General features: G+C 39.9%; 1 protein-coding gene across 4 annotated transcripts in view; it reads right to left on the bottom strand.

The window, feature by feature from the left end:
- Calx (sodium/calcium exchanger 3) overlaps positions 1–15,461 on the bottom strand; it is a 104,863-nt gene extending 89,402 nt beyond the window's left edge. For 2 of the 4 annotated variants that reach the window (XM_028185773.2, XM_089738704.1), the window contains exon 1: positions 13,657–15,461. In XM_028185773.2, coding sequence (XP_028041574.2) covers positions 13,657–15,317 — 1,661 coding nt within the window. In that variant the 5' untranslated portion in view covers positions 15,318–15,461. The remainder of the gene's footprint in view (positions 1–13,656) is intronic. The other 2 variants (XM_028185776.2, XM_028185774.2) reach the window with 2 other exon arrangements.
- Positions 15,462–17,804: the final 2,343 nt, after the last annotated feature.

Genomic DNA, 17,804 nt, shown 5'->3' with positions numbered 1-17,804 from the left:
GCCATCTATTGTCAGATAGCGGAAACTACTGCTAGAGATGTGTGGAATATTCTCGATAATTCTAGGGATGAGGTATTGGCTATAAAAGCGTTGTAGAGATGGCACGCATTCAATCAGTAATCGGAACTACTCGAAGTGAAACAGCGAACGGATCACCTGAAGCGAAGTGGAAGAAGCGAATTGAGAATTTTAAAGTGTAGTGAAGTGTTTTAAGTGTTGAATACAGTGTTAAGTTGTAACTCGGTAGAATTTTATTTATCCCGAACTCCGGCGCGTAACTATTGTTACGACTAACTATTGTTACGCGCCGGAGTGCTAAGACTGCACTGAATGACTCGAAGAAAAATTATTCTCGAGATAGAGCTATTTTTTTGGCTATTGAGAAATAGCCAAAAAAAAAATTCGAGTATACGCTTACACGGGCGCTTATAAATCGTCATGCCCTTCCTGCTGTTTGGGAATGCGACTTCAGCACTGGACAAAACTTGGAACTTACTTTTCTTTAACATCTATGTATCATCACACAAAATCTACAACATTATTACCAGTACCAATAAAAACTGGTGGTAGGACCTCATGTGCGGCCGCGCGGGTGGGTACCACCACCCTGCCTATTTCTGCCGTGAAGCATTAATGCGTTTCGGTTTGAAGGGTGGGGCAGCCGTTGTAACTATACTTGAGACCTTAGAACTTATATCTCAAGGTGGGTGGCGCATTTGCGTGATGTCTATGGGCTCCAGTAACCACTTAACACCAGGTGGGCTGTGAGCTCGTTCACCCATCTAAGAAAAAAAAAAGACTTGAACTAGTAGAAATAACTATTAAAAAGAATGCTACTACTTTCGTGTACTGTAGATATATTGCAACAAACAAACTTTGAAGACAACGGTTCGTGACAAAAATATAAAACAACACAACATTATGTGGTACATCACTAGCGGACACCACAACGCTGCATCTCTATTTATATACTTACCCCTACTTCTGTACAAAAACATGTCTTCTACATACACAAAACTCCCTCTTAAAATTTCCCTAATTGAAGTTGAAAACCGCATTAACACAAATTCAGAAGTTAACTAGTTACTTCGAAAGCAACAAACTTTGATTGTGGCTTTATTATTTATATTACGTAGTGATGTGACAAGAAATTTATGCGTATATAGATAATTTTTTTGTTACATTAAGCAAAATTTTTAAATAAACAACACTATAACCTTTTTATCAGCATCCACCGACGCAGAGATTAAAGTACGTTCACGACAATATAATTAGATTACTCTAAACTAATATTTTAAAATATGATAATTTGTATCTGTGGAGGTTTGGTAGTTAATCTCGCAAAAATGACTGAACTAATCTGATTATATTTTTGAATATAAATATTTTATAGCCAGAATGTTTGTTATATTTCATCATGGATAAACAACACGACCCGGACAATGCCGATTATACATATTGTTACACTCGTAAGAGCAACGCCATCTATCGTCGAATAGCAGAAACGAATATCAAAAGAACTAGTAACATTGAGAACGCTCGAGAAGTACAACGCCATCTATTATCTGTATACCGGAAACACATAACGAAACGACTGGCCTTCCCGAGAACGTTCTCGATAATTCTAGAAATGTCATCTCGGCTATAAAAGCGTTGCAGAAATGACACGAAGGTAGTCAGTAAGCGGTTTTACTCGAAGCGAAACATCGAACGGATCACCTGAAGCGAAGCAGAAGAATTACGAATTGTAAAGTGTTCTGTAAGTGTTAAATAGAGTTTTAAGTTGTACTTCGGCAGACGTTTTATTTATCTTGAACCAGTGCGTAACAATATAATATCTGCCAAAGTAAAAACAAGTGTACTCACTGGATTGTTCCACGTACGAACGGATCTACAAGTGGTCTGATAGTTTATGTCCTACAGAGTAATCCCAGCAACTCTTTATGCCAAGAAAATGAATCGTCTTTCATTCTTACTGAATCACATATTTATGGCGATAAAACCGCGGGCCTAGTAATAAATAAATTGAGTAAATTTCCAAAACCAAAATCTCTAGATGACGCCCTTGAAATAATAGGGACATACTCTTAATTGTAATATATAACAGCTGTTTGAATCATTAAACTGAAAAAAAATGACAGCTTCGTGGGTAAAAACCGACAAGAAAATCATATTTACTCCGGATACTCGTAGCATTTATTTATTTATTACAGTTCATGTATTACTTACATTGGCGGATTTCATGCGTAAGGGAATGCCTATCAGTAGTCGAAAGTAGTGTAGAGTAATTAATGAATAAACATTCTAATACCAGTAATAAATAAAAAATCTTAACGAAATATATTTTTTTTATTGCCTTTGTAGGCAGACGAGCATACGGCCCACCTGATGGTAAGTGGTCACCGTCACTCAGGACGTCATCAATGCCAGGGGCAGAGCCAAGCCGCTGCCTACCATAAATAGATTGTGTAATCCAAAATAGTAACATGATTCATAGAATTGGAAAATATGAAGAGGTTTAACGTAGCACATCATTCCGTAGCAACTACAGGCTCGAAACGTAAATGGCTTAAGCCGGTCGCAATCCATTATAAACTTAATAGTTCTGATGGGACGCAGATGTGTGAATGTGCTCAGTGTTGCCAGACACTTACATATTTTTGCCTTCTATTTCCAGCTAAAATAAAGAGTAATCTATAAAATATTGCGCATTCTGTGTTTAAATCTCAAATTTCAATTGATGATTATAATATTTTCGTTTTCAATATTGCTTATTATTTTAAGCGCTTTATACTTTGCAGCAGAAATAAACAGAACGGTATTTATCTATACTATCTGACAATAGCAACACCTACCAGCAAACTAACCATAAAGCAATCATCTTCATTTCATTTCATTTCACTCCATATTATCATTTTTCATAAAAATAAGAATATAAATTAAAATAAGACATGACTTAAAGGTCTTAGACACCAGGTCATAAAATACCTTAAAAAAAATAACCATAAAGCAAAACTGTAGAGTAGACATTTGACGTTAAAATTATTAATTACAAATCTTAATAATTTAAATGAATAAATTTAAGCCGTTATAGCATTATCGAGAGAATCGACGCTTTTGACATGTCATTGTGGTACTGGCGACTTATGCTACGAATACCATGGACGGCCCGCCGCACCAACATCTCTATTCTCAGGCAGTTAAACATAGAAAAGACTCAACGTCTGTTCACAACCTGCCTACAAAGAATATTGCGGTATTTTGGTCATGTTGTACGCAGGAATACCAGAAATTTAGAACTTGTGATGACCGGTAAAATAGAGGGAAAAAGGCCTAGGGGTAGAGGTCCCAAACGATGGTCGGACCAAATAGCTGAGGCAGTGAGGATACCTGTCAGCGACGCACTCCACCAAGCTACAAAACGGGATAGTTGGAGACAGCTGGTTGAAGGAATCGGACGGAGTCACGATCCTCAGCTATGAGGGACCGATCGAAGAGAGATATCATTTTCGAACAGTTACGAACGTCAATATATTTAATAGCTATGTACCAGCCTCACTTAAATTGGGAAAGCTGTCAAGAATTATTACTTTTAAACAACTTTTATTATTCAAACAAGAAAAGCGTTATAAATAATGTGTCGTTGAACTGCGAAGCCGTCATTCAGAAGTTTTTAGAAGTAATCATTTATTAACGAACCCCGACTAGTCTGGTCGTAGTCTGGTGACGTCAATTTCTATTGTAAAACGCTTTTGGATTTTTACTTTAGCGCTAATAATACGGTACTCGATGTTTAGAAATCAAATGCCTTTAGTCTCGGTTATTTTTGTCTTAGAAATCTATTTGAACTTTAAAAAGCAAATTACAGGGTTCTATGTTTAGCCACAAACACCAATAAACAAAACTCTGAAGCGCGCTATTGAGAATATCACGTAAATCTTAGACAGCATACTTTTTTTTCTTTTATGATTGCTAGTTTTATAATAAATACGGTGTATGCCTCCTTTAAATTTCACTAGAAGGGCAGAGGGAGTTAAACGATTACCGGAGCCCATGGTCATCACGATGCGAACGACCTTGAGACATGCACTCGAAGTCTTAATCGCATTATAAAACGCCTACTGTTCAGTTTTTTGAACGTAAAAATTTCCGCGAGCGACGTCAGCCATAACTCAAAACTTCCTTTCAAATCCAGCCGCCAAAAGCAACGGATCAATTTTATAGTTTTCCATACCATAGTTACCATAACGCAACACCTGCCCTACCTTTGTAACGGAAATAGGAGGAGCGTTGGTATTTCTACCCGTGCACACAATCTCAACCTCAAGCACCGGTCACCGTCCTCGCCGAACCCATCGCTTGCGACGAAGGGCTCGAGGAGTAGATTAACCCATAGACACAGCCCACTGAGTTTCTCGCCGGATCTTCTCAGTGGGTCGTGTTTCCGATCCGGTAGTAGATGCTGCGAAGCACTGCTCTTGCTAGGGCCAGTGCTAGCAACACACCCAGTTAGAGCCCCGCGAGCTCACCTACACGTCAAGGGGAAGTTGAAATAGCGTCCCAAGGCTATTAGCATAAGTAGAAAAAAAAACCGTCCCATAAAACTGACTGTACAAGGGGGGATATAATAACAATAATAACCTGGAATCAGTCACAGACAGCCTTGTGGCCCTAAGCTAGGATTCCCTGTATTTTGGCAACCAGAGACATACTAATATACGTTAAAATGTATGTACTATATGTATACTTTAACTATGTGATATATTCTCTGATCATAGTGGGCAGTGGAGAATCAGTACAAGAAGAAATAGTGGAATATAATGTAACGCGCTGGGGTTCGGGATAAATAAAATTCTAATGAATTACAAGTTAACACTGTATTTATCACGTAGAACACACACAGAACACCTTAAAATTCTCAACGTGCTTCTTCCGCTTCGCTTCAGGTGATCCGTTCGCTGTTTCGCTTCGAGTACTTCCGATTACTGACTGACTGCGTGCCATCTCTACAACGCTTTTATAGTCGAGACGAAATCCCTAGAATCGTCGAGAATATTCCACAAAAGTCGAGTATTGTGTTTCCGCTATCTGACAATAGATGGAGTTGTACTTCTCGAGCGTTCTAGATGCTACTAGATCCTTCGATATTCGTTCGACTATTCGGCGATAGATGGCGTTGCTCTTACCGGCGTAACAATAAGAAAGTCTCTGAGTTGACCATGCAAATACTGTACAATTTAGGTTGGAGAGAAAAAATACCGTACAGCTTAATCAAATATTGAAAGAAATAAATTACGTGATCTTTTTTTTGTATCGAGCAAACAAAAATAGCAAAGTTAATTAAGCAACACGATTTTTTAACGTAACGTCTGGCCAATATCAGTTTTACTTTGACCGAAATTATCGTAAATCGGTATACTAAAGCAGCAGACTGCTAATTAGAACTTTTATTAAAGCAACTTCGGACCTAGATCTTTATGATAATTATGAAATTATCATCAACATTGTGCTGGGATTTGGTACACAATATACTTTAATGGTTTTCAGCTTTTATGAGCTTTTTTCCCTACCAGTTCTAGTGACATCGACATACTAGATTCACCGAGCGAGTAAGTGAGTTCACGGGGCTCTAACCTGAGGACGTTGTTGAAACTAGCCCTAGCAAGAGCAGTGCTCCGCAGAATCTGCCACAGGATCGGAAACGCGACCCACTGAGAAGATCTGGCGAGAAACTCGTGGTCATTGTATGACGTTCATCTCCTAGTACATGGCGTTGTGACGTGGCATATTGTGAGCTCTTACTGGAGGTCCATTCAACTTATTACTTCAGAAAAAATATTAGATCGGCAGCGTTAAGGTTATAGCATTTGTCGACCTTGATAAGCTTATACCATTCAGTTGGATGGAGGCTCAGTAATTACATAAAAACAAAATGAAAAATAGCTGAAGATCAGGAATCGGGGTTGGGCGAGAGCCCTTCCGGCATTCGACTCGATGGCGATGGATGTGTTCTTAGAGACATGAGCACTCCCTCTCTCGTTTCGACACTTCCTTATGCAAGATGTTGGACTCGCAGAAGTCGAGCATCGCCTTTGTTGCTTGACTGCGAGTTTCGGATACCGACACAGTCGCATCTCTCAATATGGGTACTCCGAGCATCTTGTCTTCTAAGCCACGACTACTTCAAACCTTTGGTGCTGCTAGCAGTTGAAAGCTCTCTAATAAGGACCCAACCTTAGCACAAAAAACAGCAGGTGTTAAACTTAAAACCGGATATTTTAATAAAATACGTAGACAAAATCTCTTGCCTCTGTTGTTAATAGTTAAAGTATTTCTTTCTATAAATTCATAAGTGTTCCATCTTCAGCTTAAACTTGTTTAATATCTTACCCTGAAGCCCTATAACGTCTGAATCTGAACATTAACCGTGTACGATACAAATTATGCAGTCAAGTTATGAGTATAACTTACACGAGTCTTATCCGCTGCGGTCACGGACGCTTCTAATTGTCTTTGTCAGAACGGCAAATACAGTTGCACTTGTGAAATAAATAATAGTTTTAAAAAACTAACAAAATACGCTTTTATAGAAAATCCAACTAAAAAATAGAAAATAAATTTTAATAAATTTGAATTAAAAATAGTGTAAGAAAAAATGATTTTATTGTAAAAAAAAGCGTGGGGTGCTTTCAGGATACTATCAAAATAACCAAATAACCCTTCTACTCATATCTGTTCATAAAATATTAATAACTACTGATACCATGCACTCCACGCTTTTTTTTACAATAAAATCATTTTTTCTTACGCTATTTTTAATTCAAATTTATTAAAAAAAAAATTCTCCTTTTTAGTTGTATTTTCTATAAAAGCGTATTTTGTTATTTTTTTTTAAACTATTATTTATTCTTAATTATTTAATTGAATTTAAATTTTTTCAATTATTTTCTTAAATTTTTTTTTAACATTTAATTGTCATCGGTCCTTAATAAGTATACCAAATTTCGAGTTAATCCGACGTTTTGAAGGGGGTCAAAATCATGTTCAAAGATTCCGTTACATACAAACATACATACATCTGAAGCTAATAAAAGCGCATTAAAAATACATTCATTGTTTTAAAACTGCAAGTAATATGGATTTGCCGGCAAGCTCTTTCCCCTAAATTTCTGTGACCGTTTTGAAGTCTACATATTACGTTCCTGTGATATTTCTGGAACATAACAGCTCATTGCGCCAATGAATTAAGTCGTGTAGTACAATTTAGGACGGTCACATACTCGTCTATTTCAGTATTAACGAAAATATGGGCGCGGGAGTCCGGTCTTTACGGCCACTTTGCTATTTATACCGTCGACAGTAATTGTATCCTCGTCTTTTTCATTTAACGTTTCTCCTATTAATTAAAACAAATTTTAGGCTTTCATCTAGTGTTGTTTTTTAAAAAATATCTTTACATTATTTTCAACGATTTTTTTTATTGCTTATATGGGTGGACGAGCTCACAGTCCACCTGGTGTTATAGACATCTACAACGTAAATGCGCCACCCAGCTTGAGATATAAGTTCTAAGGTCTCAGTATACTTACAACGCCTGCCCAACCCTTCAAACCGAAACGCATTACTGCTTCACGGCAGAAATAGGCGGGGTGTTGGTACCCGTGCGGACTCACAAGAGGTCCTACCACCAGTAATTACGCAAATTATACTTTTGCGGGTTTGATTTTTATTACACGATGTTATTCCTTCACCGTGGTCAATCGAAATCGAAGAAGTAAAAGTCAATTTGAATACTTTACCGTTTTCATGGTCACAAATGACTAAAGCGTTTGATGATCGTCGACATTTCAATATTGCGCTAACTACCCTTAATTTAGACATTTCCATCACTTTCATGGGAAAATAGTAGCAGTGGTTTCCCGTTGCCTTCTGCTCCAGCACTTTTAGAGATTATTTGGACCTCAAGGCTGCTGTAGCCTCTACTCTAGGTAGGTGTGTAGGTATACCGCTACTTGCTCGGCAACTTTACGGCACAGCTGCTGTTCGCGTGGACGGAATAGATTCCGAAAAATTTAAGACTCAAGCTGGTGTTCGACAGGGATGTATTCTCTCCCCTCTTTTGTTTAATATCTCGCCGAAGAATTAGAAAACTGGGACAAAGGTGTTTCAATCGGAGGTCGACTGATATCAAACCTTAGATATGCAGACGACACTACTCTTTTTGCAACGTCACAAGCCGACGTAGAACGGTTTCTTTCGCTTCTGGAAATAACTAGTTCCGAGTTTGACCTTGCCATAAGCCGCGATAAAACTAAAGTGATGGTGGTGGATCGTAAGAATAATCGATCTGATTTACACGAAAGAGCAAATTGCGCAGTTGTCCAGAGTTACATCTACCTGGGATCCATAATCACAAATACTGGAAGTTGCGAAGAAGAAATTAAAAGACATTGTGCCGTGACACGATCAGCCGTGGAAAAGCTCACAAAAATATGAAAGATCGCCGTATAACTAAAAACACCAAGGTTCGCTTGATGGGGTACTTAATATTTCCTATTTTCCTATATGGAGCAGAAACATGGACGATCCATCAAAATTGTCGTAAAAAGATTGACGCCTTGACATGTGGTGCTGGAGACGCTTGCTGAGAATAAAATGGACTGCTCACCGCACTAATATATCCATCCTCAAAAAGCTCCAAATCAAACAAAGGCTTTCGTCGATTGTGCAATTGAGAATCCTTAATATGTTTGGACATATCATTCGTAATGTAAGCTCATTGGAACGTTTAGTGGTTCAAGGAAGAGTAGACGGTCAACGTTCTCACGGCCGATCATCCACAAGGTGGACAGACTTAGTTAAGTTATCTACGAAGTGTTCCCTTACTGAATGTCCACGTACCACCACAAATAGAGAGAGATGGAGAAGTCTCTCAAAAGCCGCAACCAAGCATTCAGACATACGTAACCACGACCACTCCGCCAGGAGTGTACGACTGAGAAGAAGAACCCTTAATTTTTTTTATAAATAAAAATATTGACTTTTACTTTTCATTTTATACGTTAGATCATAATCCTAAATATGTTTGTTTTCCGGTAATCCCTCTTATCCAAGACCCATTACTTAACGCAAATCAAATTTCCGCTCAATCCTCCGTCAAAAGAAGCAAAACGAAGAAATGACAGAACATCGTTCATTCATTAATGAAAGAATTTCAAATTATGGCACTGCAAATATTTGTTTTTATCCCTTTGTTGGGTTAGTCCGCGTAATGTTTGTTTGAAAAACAATGGATGACGGCGATAACGCTTGTAGGACTTTTGGATTGTTAGCACATTTTTGACGTACCATTATGAGTTATAACCACATCCTACTGAATTATTTTTTAAGTACTTCTACTAGTTACTTACCGGTGGTAGGACCTCTTGTGAGTCCGCACGGGTAGGTACCATCACGCTGCCTATTTCTGCCGTGAAGCAGTAATGCGTTTCGGTTTGAAGGGCGGTGCAGCCATTGTAACTATACTGAGACTTTAGAAATTACATCTCAAGATGGGTGGCGGCATTAACGTTGTGGATGTCTATAGGCTCCGGTAACCACTTAACACCAGGTCTGCTGTGAGCTCGTCACCTCATCTATGCAATAAAAAAGTAGTCCTTCTTCAGTGATAATATGCTTATCTGAGTGAGCTACAAAATCTCTATCTTTCAACTTATTAACCAGCGCGTTTCAGTTGAGTATCGCGGCCATGGAAAAAGTAAACTGTCAACTTCCCTTTCAAATGTATTCGAAGGAAATCTGATAAACTAGGAAAGTTTTAATGGTGTTTGCTTTGGGACAACTCAGATTGAAGGTTTTCAAGACGTCTCGGCGGAAATTTTTAATGGTATTGCGTACTTGAACGTTCAAAGAAATGTATAAAGCTCCGACTTTGTCAGTTACGGTAATTTAAAATCGACCGTCACGTTATATTTTATAAAGTTGTTTTTCTTTGGGAACTTTAAGACTTATGTCCTTTTTGGTTTTGATAAAGAGAACAAAATAAGGATTTTCTTTTAATGGATGATCAATAACTGTATTGTATACCTATCGATTTAACAAATTTAATTTAAGAAGCAACTATCTATGGGCTATTAGTAAAAATTGTCATGTCATTGTCACAACATTTTTATTACGAACTAATGATCTGCCTTTTTTACTGGTGGTAGGACCTCTTGTGAGTCCGCGCGGGTAGGTACCACCGCCCTGCTTATTTCTGCCGTGAAGCAGTAATGCGTTTAGGTCTGAAGGGCGGAGCAACCGTTGTAACTATACTGAGATCTTAGAACTTATATCTCAAGTTGGGTGGTGCATTTACGTTGTAGATGTCTATGGGCTCCGGTAACCACTTAACACCAGGTGGGCTGTGAGCTCGTCCACTCATATAAGCAATAAAAAAAAAGGTATAATAATTGCTAGGCTGACATGTTGCCAAATTGGAATATTTAATTATATTGCAGTAAGGATTGGCCTCTTCAATTAATTCAATCCGAAGCCAAGGTATTTCTATGACAAAAGGACATATCCATTAACTTCAAGCTTTATAAAAACCCAAAACGTATAATGAGTACGGTTAGGATCAGACGAAATAAATCAGTTTTGTTAATGTAGGGACCACAAATGTCCCTATAGCAACTAATAATATGTATGTGTTAGCGATAATTATAATGCAGTGATGCTAAGTCAGTCTCGGGAATGTCGGCTGTCGATAGATAGCACGTTAGGTTGAAATAATAAGTTGGGGAAAAAATTTCTTCGCATTTTTTAAGAAAATTCAGAACGTTTTTTAATGTAGTTTATTTACATTTAACTAAAATATGTAGGTACCATTTTGTTTGATAGCTTTTTGCCATCTTGTGGGTAGGGACATGATCCCATTGCTATAGAAATTTTGGGCCTTCTGATCAAAATACCGCGACAGTTTGTTTTGGTAGTCCTCTTGTGATGTTAACCTGACACTGCCTAAAGAATTCCGAAGAGACCGAAACAGGTGGAAATGTAAAGGTGCAAGGTCAGGACTATACGGACTATATATATCGGATTTCTTCATTAGATTCACTTATCTTGACAGTACAAAAATAAATAAAAATCACACATTTTCCTAATTTTAATTTTGAATTATCTTCTTTAAAATTTAAACATTTAATGATACCAAAACCAGCGCGATACAAATAGTATAGCCAAATAAATTTTATTACAAGTTCATACATACTATAATGCAAAAAGACTTCTTATCCTTGCCCGATATAGAGACTCAACATTAACAAAATATTCGTTGAGTTGATGTGTGGGTCACAATTTCTATTTCTATTATAAAAAAAGCGTTTTCAGAGATCTTTTATGCCACGTACCAACCGGCTTTGGAATGAGCTCCCATCTACGGTATTCCCCGAGCGCTAGGACAGGTCATTCTTCAAACGAGGCTTGTGGAGAGTACTTAACAATAGGCAGCGACTTAAAATTACATCAAACGCCTATAGCGGTACACTCTACCAGACAGCTTATTTCTGTGAAGCAATAATGCGATCTGTTTCAAAGAATTCTTTATCTACTATTCCTGGTGGTACGAGGTCTTATGTACCAGCACTGATAAGTACCACTGCCTTGCCTATTTCTACCGTAAAGGAGACGTTTGTAAGGCGGAACAGCCGTTGTCACTACATAGTATAAAACAAAGTCGCTTTCTCTGTCTCTATATCTGTCTGTCCTTAAGTATGCTTAAATTTTTAAAACTACGCAACGGATTTTGATGCGGTTTTTTTAATAGATAGAGTAATTAAAGAGGAAGGTTTATATGTATAATAACATCCATTAAATAGTGGAGAAATCAATAATAAATTACAGTTTCCGAAGCGAAGCGAGGGCGGGTCGCTAGTACTATATAAACTAAGACCGCTAACTTCTGTAGTACCGAATCAATCTCTCAATAATAAGAAAGTTTTTCAGATAAACCGAAACGCAGCTACATACCGAGAAGAGCACGCAATACCTCTGGCCCCAAAAGTGTAATAAACAAGAAACACCGCCACAGAAATCCCCATACGTTACGTGCAATCGCTCCGAAAACATATCCAGTCGTTAGAGGGCTTCGTAGGAAACCATAAAACTGCCCAATGAGATATAGATCGGTGCGTCAATTATTTTCAGGTCAACGCTTGAGCCAACTAGCCTTAGTGTTCGGCTCGGCATAATCTCTATGAGATTATCCGGGTTTGATCCGGAAATAAGCGTTGAGACGTTGCAGTCAAAAGCGAACGAAATCGCCGCTCGACATCGAGGACGAAATGTGAATCATATTGGATTTTTATACTGCTCATAGCTCACTTGATGTTAAGTGGTTATTGGAGCCCATAGACATCTACAACGTAAATTCGCCCTCCAACTTGAGATATAAGTTCTAAGGTATAGTTACAACGGCTGCCCTCACCCTTCAAACCGAAACGCATTACTGCTTCACGACAGAAAAAGGCAGGGGGGTGGTACCTACCCGTGCGGACTCACAAGAGGTCCTACCACCATTACCAAATTGTGTACCAAATTTAGCGTTACTCTGATATTATTTATGTTATAATTTTTCAATTCAATTTCAATTTCAACATACAAAAGTTCGATCTCGTCAAAATCCAAATTATAAAAGAATCCAACAAAGCTAGAACACATGCTGGCACAATTATTTTAAGACAGCAGCAGACAAAATTTTAAGTAATTAAAAATGGCAAGCCCGTTTATTTTATTTGGCCGGTACACGAATCTGCTTGGCTGACTTCAACGAGTATTTGAAATCATTAAACTATGTTTTCACATACAATATTCAAATTGATATTTCCCAATTGGTGTACTCCACCGAAACCACTCATTTTATTCGCGCACGACTACAATACGAGTTGTTTTCCGAGCAATTTCATATAAATTACGCTGTTACCGTAGTAGCGAGTTAAGGCCGCCGTGCGAAGAGTCACTCACGTACTCACTTTTCCACTTAAACACGTAAAACTTTAAAGAAATCAATAGCCCGAGCCGTTCCGAAGAGAATATCATTCGTAAAACATCAGTAGGGTCGCGGATAAATTCCCTGTAATAACGGGTCTTTGTTTTCGCGTAATGCCGCTTTCTTATTTTAATCACCCCGACTTATTCTGCCAATTTATTTCAATATAGCCCATAACGGGTATTATTAGGTAAGAAAGGAACTGAAACATTAGATTACATTAAATACTTTTTAACTGTTAGTTTAAGAATATTCCTTATAGTGACTTGAGCAGTGACCTAACTGTGTTCTTGGTATTGTTGATGTCCACGAGTGACGTTTCGGTCGTCGTTCTCGTCGAACCCGTCGCTTGTGACGAAGGGCTCGGCGAATAAATTAACCCACAGACACAGCCCACTGAGTTTCTCGCCGGATCTTCTCAATGGGTCGCGTTTCCGATTCCGTGGTAGATTCTGCGAAGCACGGCTCTTGCTAGGGTTCGTGCTAGCAACATCGTCAGGTTTGAGCCCCGTGAGCTCACCTACTAGCTAAGTTTACGCTGATATGGTCTCTCTAGACCATGAGATTAGGAATAGAAAAAAAAAACGTCGTATACACCCGTGTGCCTGTAAAAGCGACAAAAAACTTACTCGGTCTCGTTGTTTTCGAAGAAGATGTGGCCTTGTGCAATCTCGTACTGAGCGCCTCCTTTAGCTGTACCGTCCTCGGTCCAGTAAGGAATCCTGACCTTCCCGCGGGCGCCAGCTGTCCTCACCACCTTCAGATCATATGTCCCAACGGACTCTGTCAGCTCAAAATCGCGTTGAGGGAACGAAAATACGCCGGAGTGGTCATCGTCGAGTATCACTACAGTAGCGGTAGACGGAGAAGCCAAGGAAGCGCCCTTTGGCGATGACAGACGAACGTAAAAATGCTCATCTTCCTCAAAAACATCATCATCAATGACTTGAACTCTAAACGTCTTCTCCGTTTCTCCGTGTTTGAAATGCAATAATCCTTGAGCGGCCACATAATCGGAACCAGCTTCAGCGGTCCCATCTTCGGTGGTGTACTGAACAGTGACGTCACCGTTAAGATCTCCAGCCCTTACAACTCGAACTTCGAACGAGCCGCAGTTCTCCATGACGGTGTAGTGGTCAGGATCGAAACGAACGTTTGGACCGCGCGGCTCAATTGACGCCGAACCAGAATCTCGTCTCTGTAACTCCGCTTTTACCTCGCTCAAATCGCTCTGGGCCCTCTCGGAGATTTTCCGCGAAAAATCACCGCCACCGGTCATTTTACGAGTCGCCGCAACTCTGTAGAACGCTCGTGATTTAGGACCACTTGCCATTAACGTTTCCAAAGCCATTCTCTCAACGGTTTCTAAGTCTTCATCTGGATGCTGTCTTCTCAGTTCGCGGAGAACGGATACGTATTCTTTCCGTGACTTCTCTAGTTCTCGGCCTTCGTCGTCATCGGACAGAAAATCGTCTCCGCCAGGCTTAAGCGCCATCTCCACAGAACCGTCACCCTCGGCTTCAACTATGACGCCTCTCTCGTTCACTCTGTAGCCTTTCTTGAGATATTTATAGACGAGCAGGCGACGATCAGCAATATAAGCTGTCATTACAGTCGCCGGGAAGAACAAGAAAGTGACCGCACCCTCCCATACTTCGACTTCACTTGGTGATATAACCGCCAAAATCATATATAGCCATACATAGGCGAATATCGACCAAGTCGCGGTCACTAAGAATACTCGAAGATGTTTTATCTTGCGCACTTCTCCATCCGGGATCACCACAACGCAGATGGCGATTATGACAAAAAGATTATAGGCAGCGGAACCCACGATGGTTCCGGGGCCCAAATCCCCGGCTTCGAAATTCTTTCCAGCTATCTCGATTACCGATAAGAGTATCTCAGGTGCACTCGATCCGAGAGCCATCAATGTCAAATTGGCAACGGTCTCATTCCAGACTCGAACAACTATAATCTGTTCACTGCCGTTGCGCCGCACGCGCACCTCTTTTTCTCTGGACGTGATAACTTCTATGGCGGCCATAAACCGATCAGAAACAATAGACACCCCAATGAAGAGGTACATGAGCGCAAGAAAGTAGACGAAGCCGCGTATCGCGATTTGGTAAGTGGGGACATCTTCGAGAGGCCTCCAGGCGGGCAGCACGAGGCCATCGGAGCACTGGAGAACGTGCTGGGTGGTGGTGTTGAGGGGTGCGAGGCGCGAGGGGGGCTCGGCGCGTGCCGCCACGCAGCAGGCCGCGATCGCGGCGAGCGCGGGCCGCATGCCGCGTTACCTGTCGCGAACCATTCGCGGCGACCGGCGCTGCACGAGGCCGGCGCCCGACTGAGCGTCGCGACGCCCCTTGTGCCCCGCCGCGCCGCGACGCTTCCCGCACACGCTGCTAGGATTAGGAACCAGCGTTCGTCTTCAGGCTGCACGTATTCGCCCACTGATGGAGTTTTATTGCCGCTGCGGTCCGTAAACTCGTTGCGAGTGTCGAGGAAATGGTCGTTAGTTCCATTCCGTCCGCACGCGGATCTCGGCTCACTTTTATGGTCAGTCCTAAATGTCAGGTTTTCCTGAATTCCCGTACACGTTTCGCTTCAACACCTTGACCCAATAACGGCCGGTTCTTAACTTCGGAAATTCGAAGCATATTCTCGCATTGGGTACCTATTATTTTTTGAGACGATTACACGATATAGCGCGTTATGTAGGCACGCAAAGTTCACATCACGCAAACATTGATTGACTTGCCTTGAGTGGACTCGTAATGAAAAATTTGAACTTGGATCGATTAAGTACGTTATGAAAAAGAGTTACTAGCCCGAATGTGTGCTTAATAGTTAGAGCTCTTGCGGCCACGCTAAACACAGAGCTACATAATGAGACAAAATCTTAAATTGGTATAAAATTTCACGGTACAAATGATACCTGAGTCGTTCGTGCCCCTCGAGAACAATATAGTATTTGAATAATGAATTTTTTTGGAAGAATTAACTAATCAAATAAAAAAAGAATCATATATAACAAAAATGAAAACAAGAAACGAGAGATTAAACCGTAATTTAAATTATTTACGACATGCAGAAGCCGGACAAAATAAAATTTCGGTGCGAATATAAAAATTATGCATTAAAATGGTCAACGTTTTATTAAATAACGGTCCACGGTCGACTGCCTCGAAACAATTTAATTTCCTCTCATGAGAGAGGAAATGAGTGTACCGGATAATTACATTACAATTAACACATACGACAAATACATCCAGACAAATTTCTTAATAGGTATGTATTTTTTTAATATACTACAGGAAAATTCTATCGAATATTAAAGACGCTATCGCGTTTAATTAAATCAAATCAAATCAAACTTTACTGGTGGTAGGACCTCTTGTGAGTCCGCGCGGGTAGGTACCACCGATATTTCTGCCGTGAAGCAGTAATGCGTTTCGGTCTGAAGGGTGGGGCAGCCGTTGTAACTATACTGAGACCTTAGAACTTATATCTCAAGGTGGGTGGCGCATTTACGTTGTAGATGTCTATGAGCTCCAGTAACCACTTAACACCAGGTGGGCTGTGAGCTCGTCCAACCATCTAAGCAATATAAAATAAAAAAACTTTATTAGCTAAAACACGGCTTACAAAGTTGTTGATAGTTATTTTATAGAACAGCGTGTTTCTATTATACAAAATTATTTACATCAATCGCAGTCAGTAAATATATTAATTAATTAAAATATCAAACAACAAAATAAATTAATTGAATAAGAATTAGTTATTTGTGTCATAGAACGAAAACAAAGAACAGAAAGAAGCGAATTTAAATATAACTTAATTGATTTATCATTTAAAAAATCGTTAACTGTATAACTAGTCAGGTCATAAATTCTGTCACATGTTTAATGTAAAATAATTGAAACAAGTTTATTCATTATGTAACCATTCATATACCAAAATGAACTTAACAAAACATAGATTCTTATGACACTAAAGTTTATTCAAAATGACCTCCGTGATTTTGAATACAGGCCTTCATTTCTGCGCGGCCAGTCGTCTATCGCAGCACGAACGAGGTCCATGTCAATATCGGCGGCTGCCTTAATCAAGGATGTCTTGAGTGACTCCAAATTGGGATGAGGCTTTGAGCACGCCTTTTCCTCCAAGTGTTGCCATATCTTGTAATCTAACGGATTCAAATCTGGACTGGAGGAGGGCCAGTCTTCGTGCCGGATGAAGTCGATTTCACGCGCCGCCAGCCAGTCTTGTGTGCTCTTCGCTCTATGAGCTGGCGCCGAATCTTGTTGGAATACCCAGTGCCTGTTATTGAACATGGTATGAGAAACAGGTTCCACAAGGTTCGTCAGGACTGTATTTTGATACACAACTGCATTCGTTTTTACACCTTTCTCACAAAAATGTACCTCTGTTAAGCCCCAATAAGAAACTCCCAACCATACCATGAGCGAGGATGGAAAATGACCTCGTTGGACACGCGGAATACGGTTGCTCGCTTCTTCACTACTGTGTGCGTACACCTTATCATTTTGTTTGTTGTAGCTCTCTTCTACGGTAAAAATTTTTTCATCCGAAAAAAGAATTTCCCGATATTTTTTTCCCGCGTACCGCTTCAACAAAGCGCGGCATCTCTTCAGTCTCAGGTCCATTAGACGAGCATTCAAACGATGTCCTGTTTTTCTTCGATATGCCCGAAGCCCTAAGTCTTCATTTAACACCCTTTTCACCGTGGTTCTGCTTAACCCCATCTAAA

The sequence above is a fragment of the Bombyx mandarina genome, chromosome 25, assembly GCF_030267445.1.
Source record: "Bombyx mandarina strain Sakado chromosome 25, ASM3026744v2".
Lineage (NCBI taxonomy): Eukaryota > Metazoa > Arthropoda > Insecta > Lepidoptera > Bombycidae > Bombyx > Bombyx mandarina.
The sequence above is the reverse complement of the archived record's forward strand: the minus strand, read 5'-3'. Positions and strand labels throughout refer to the sequence as shown.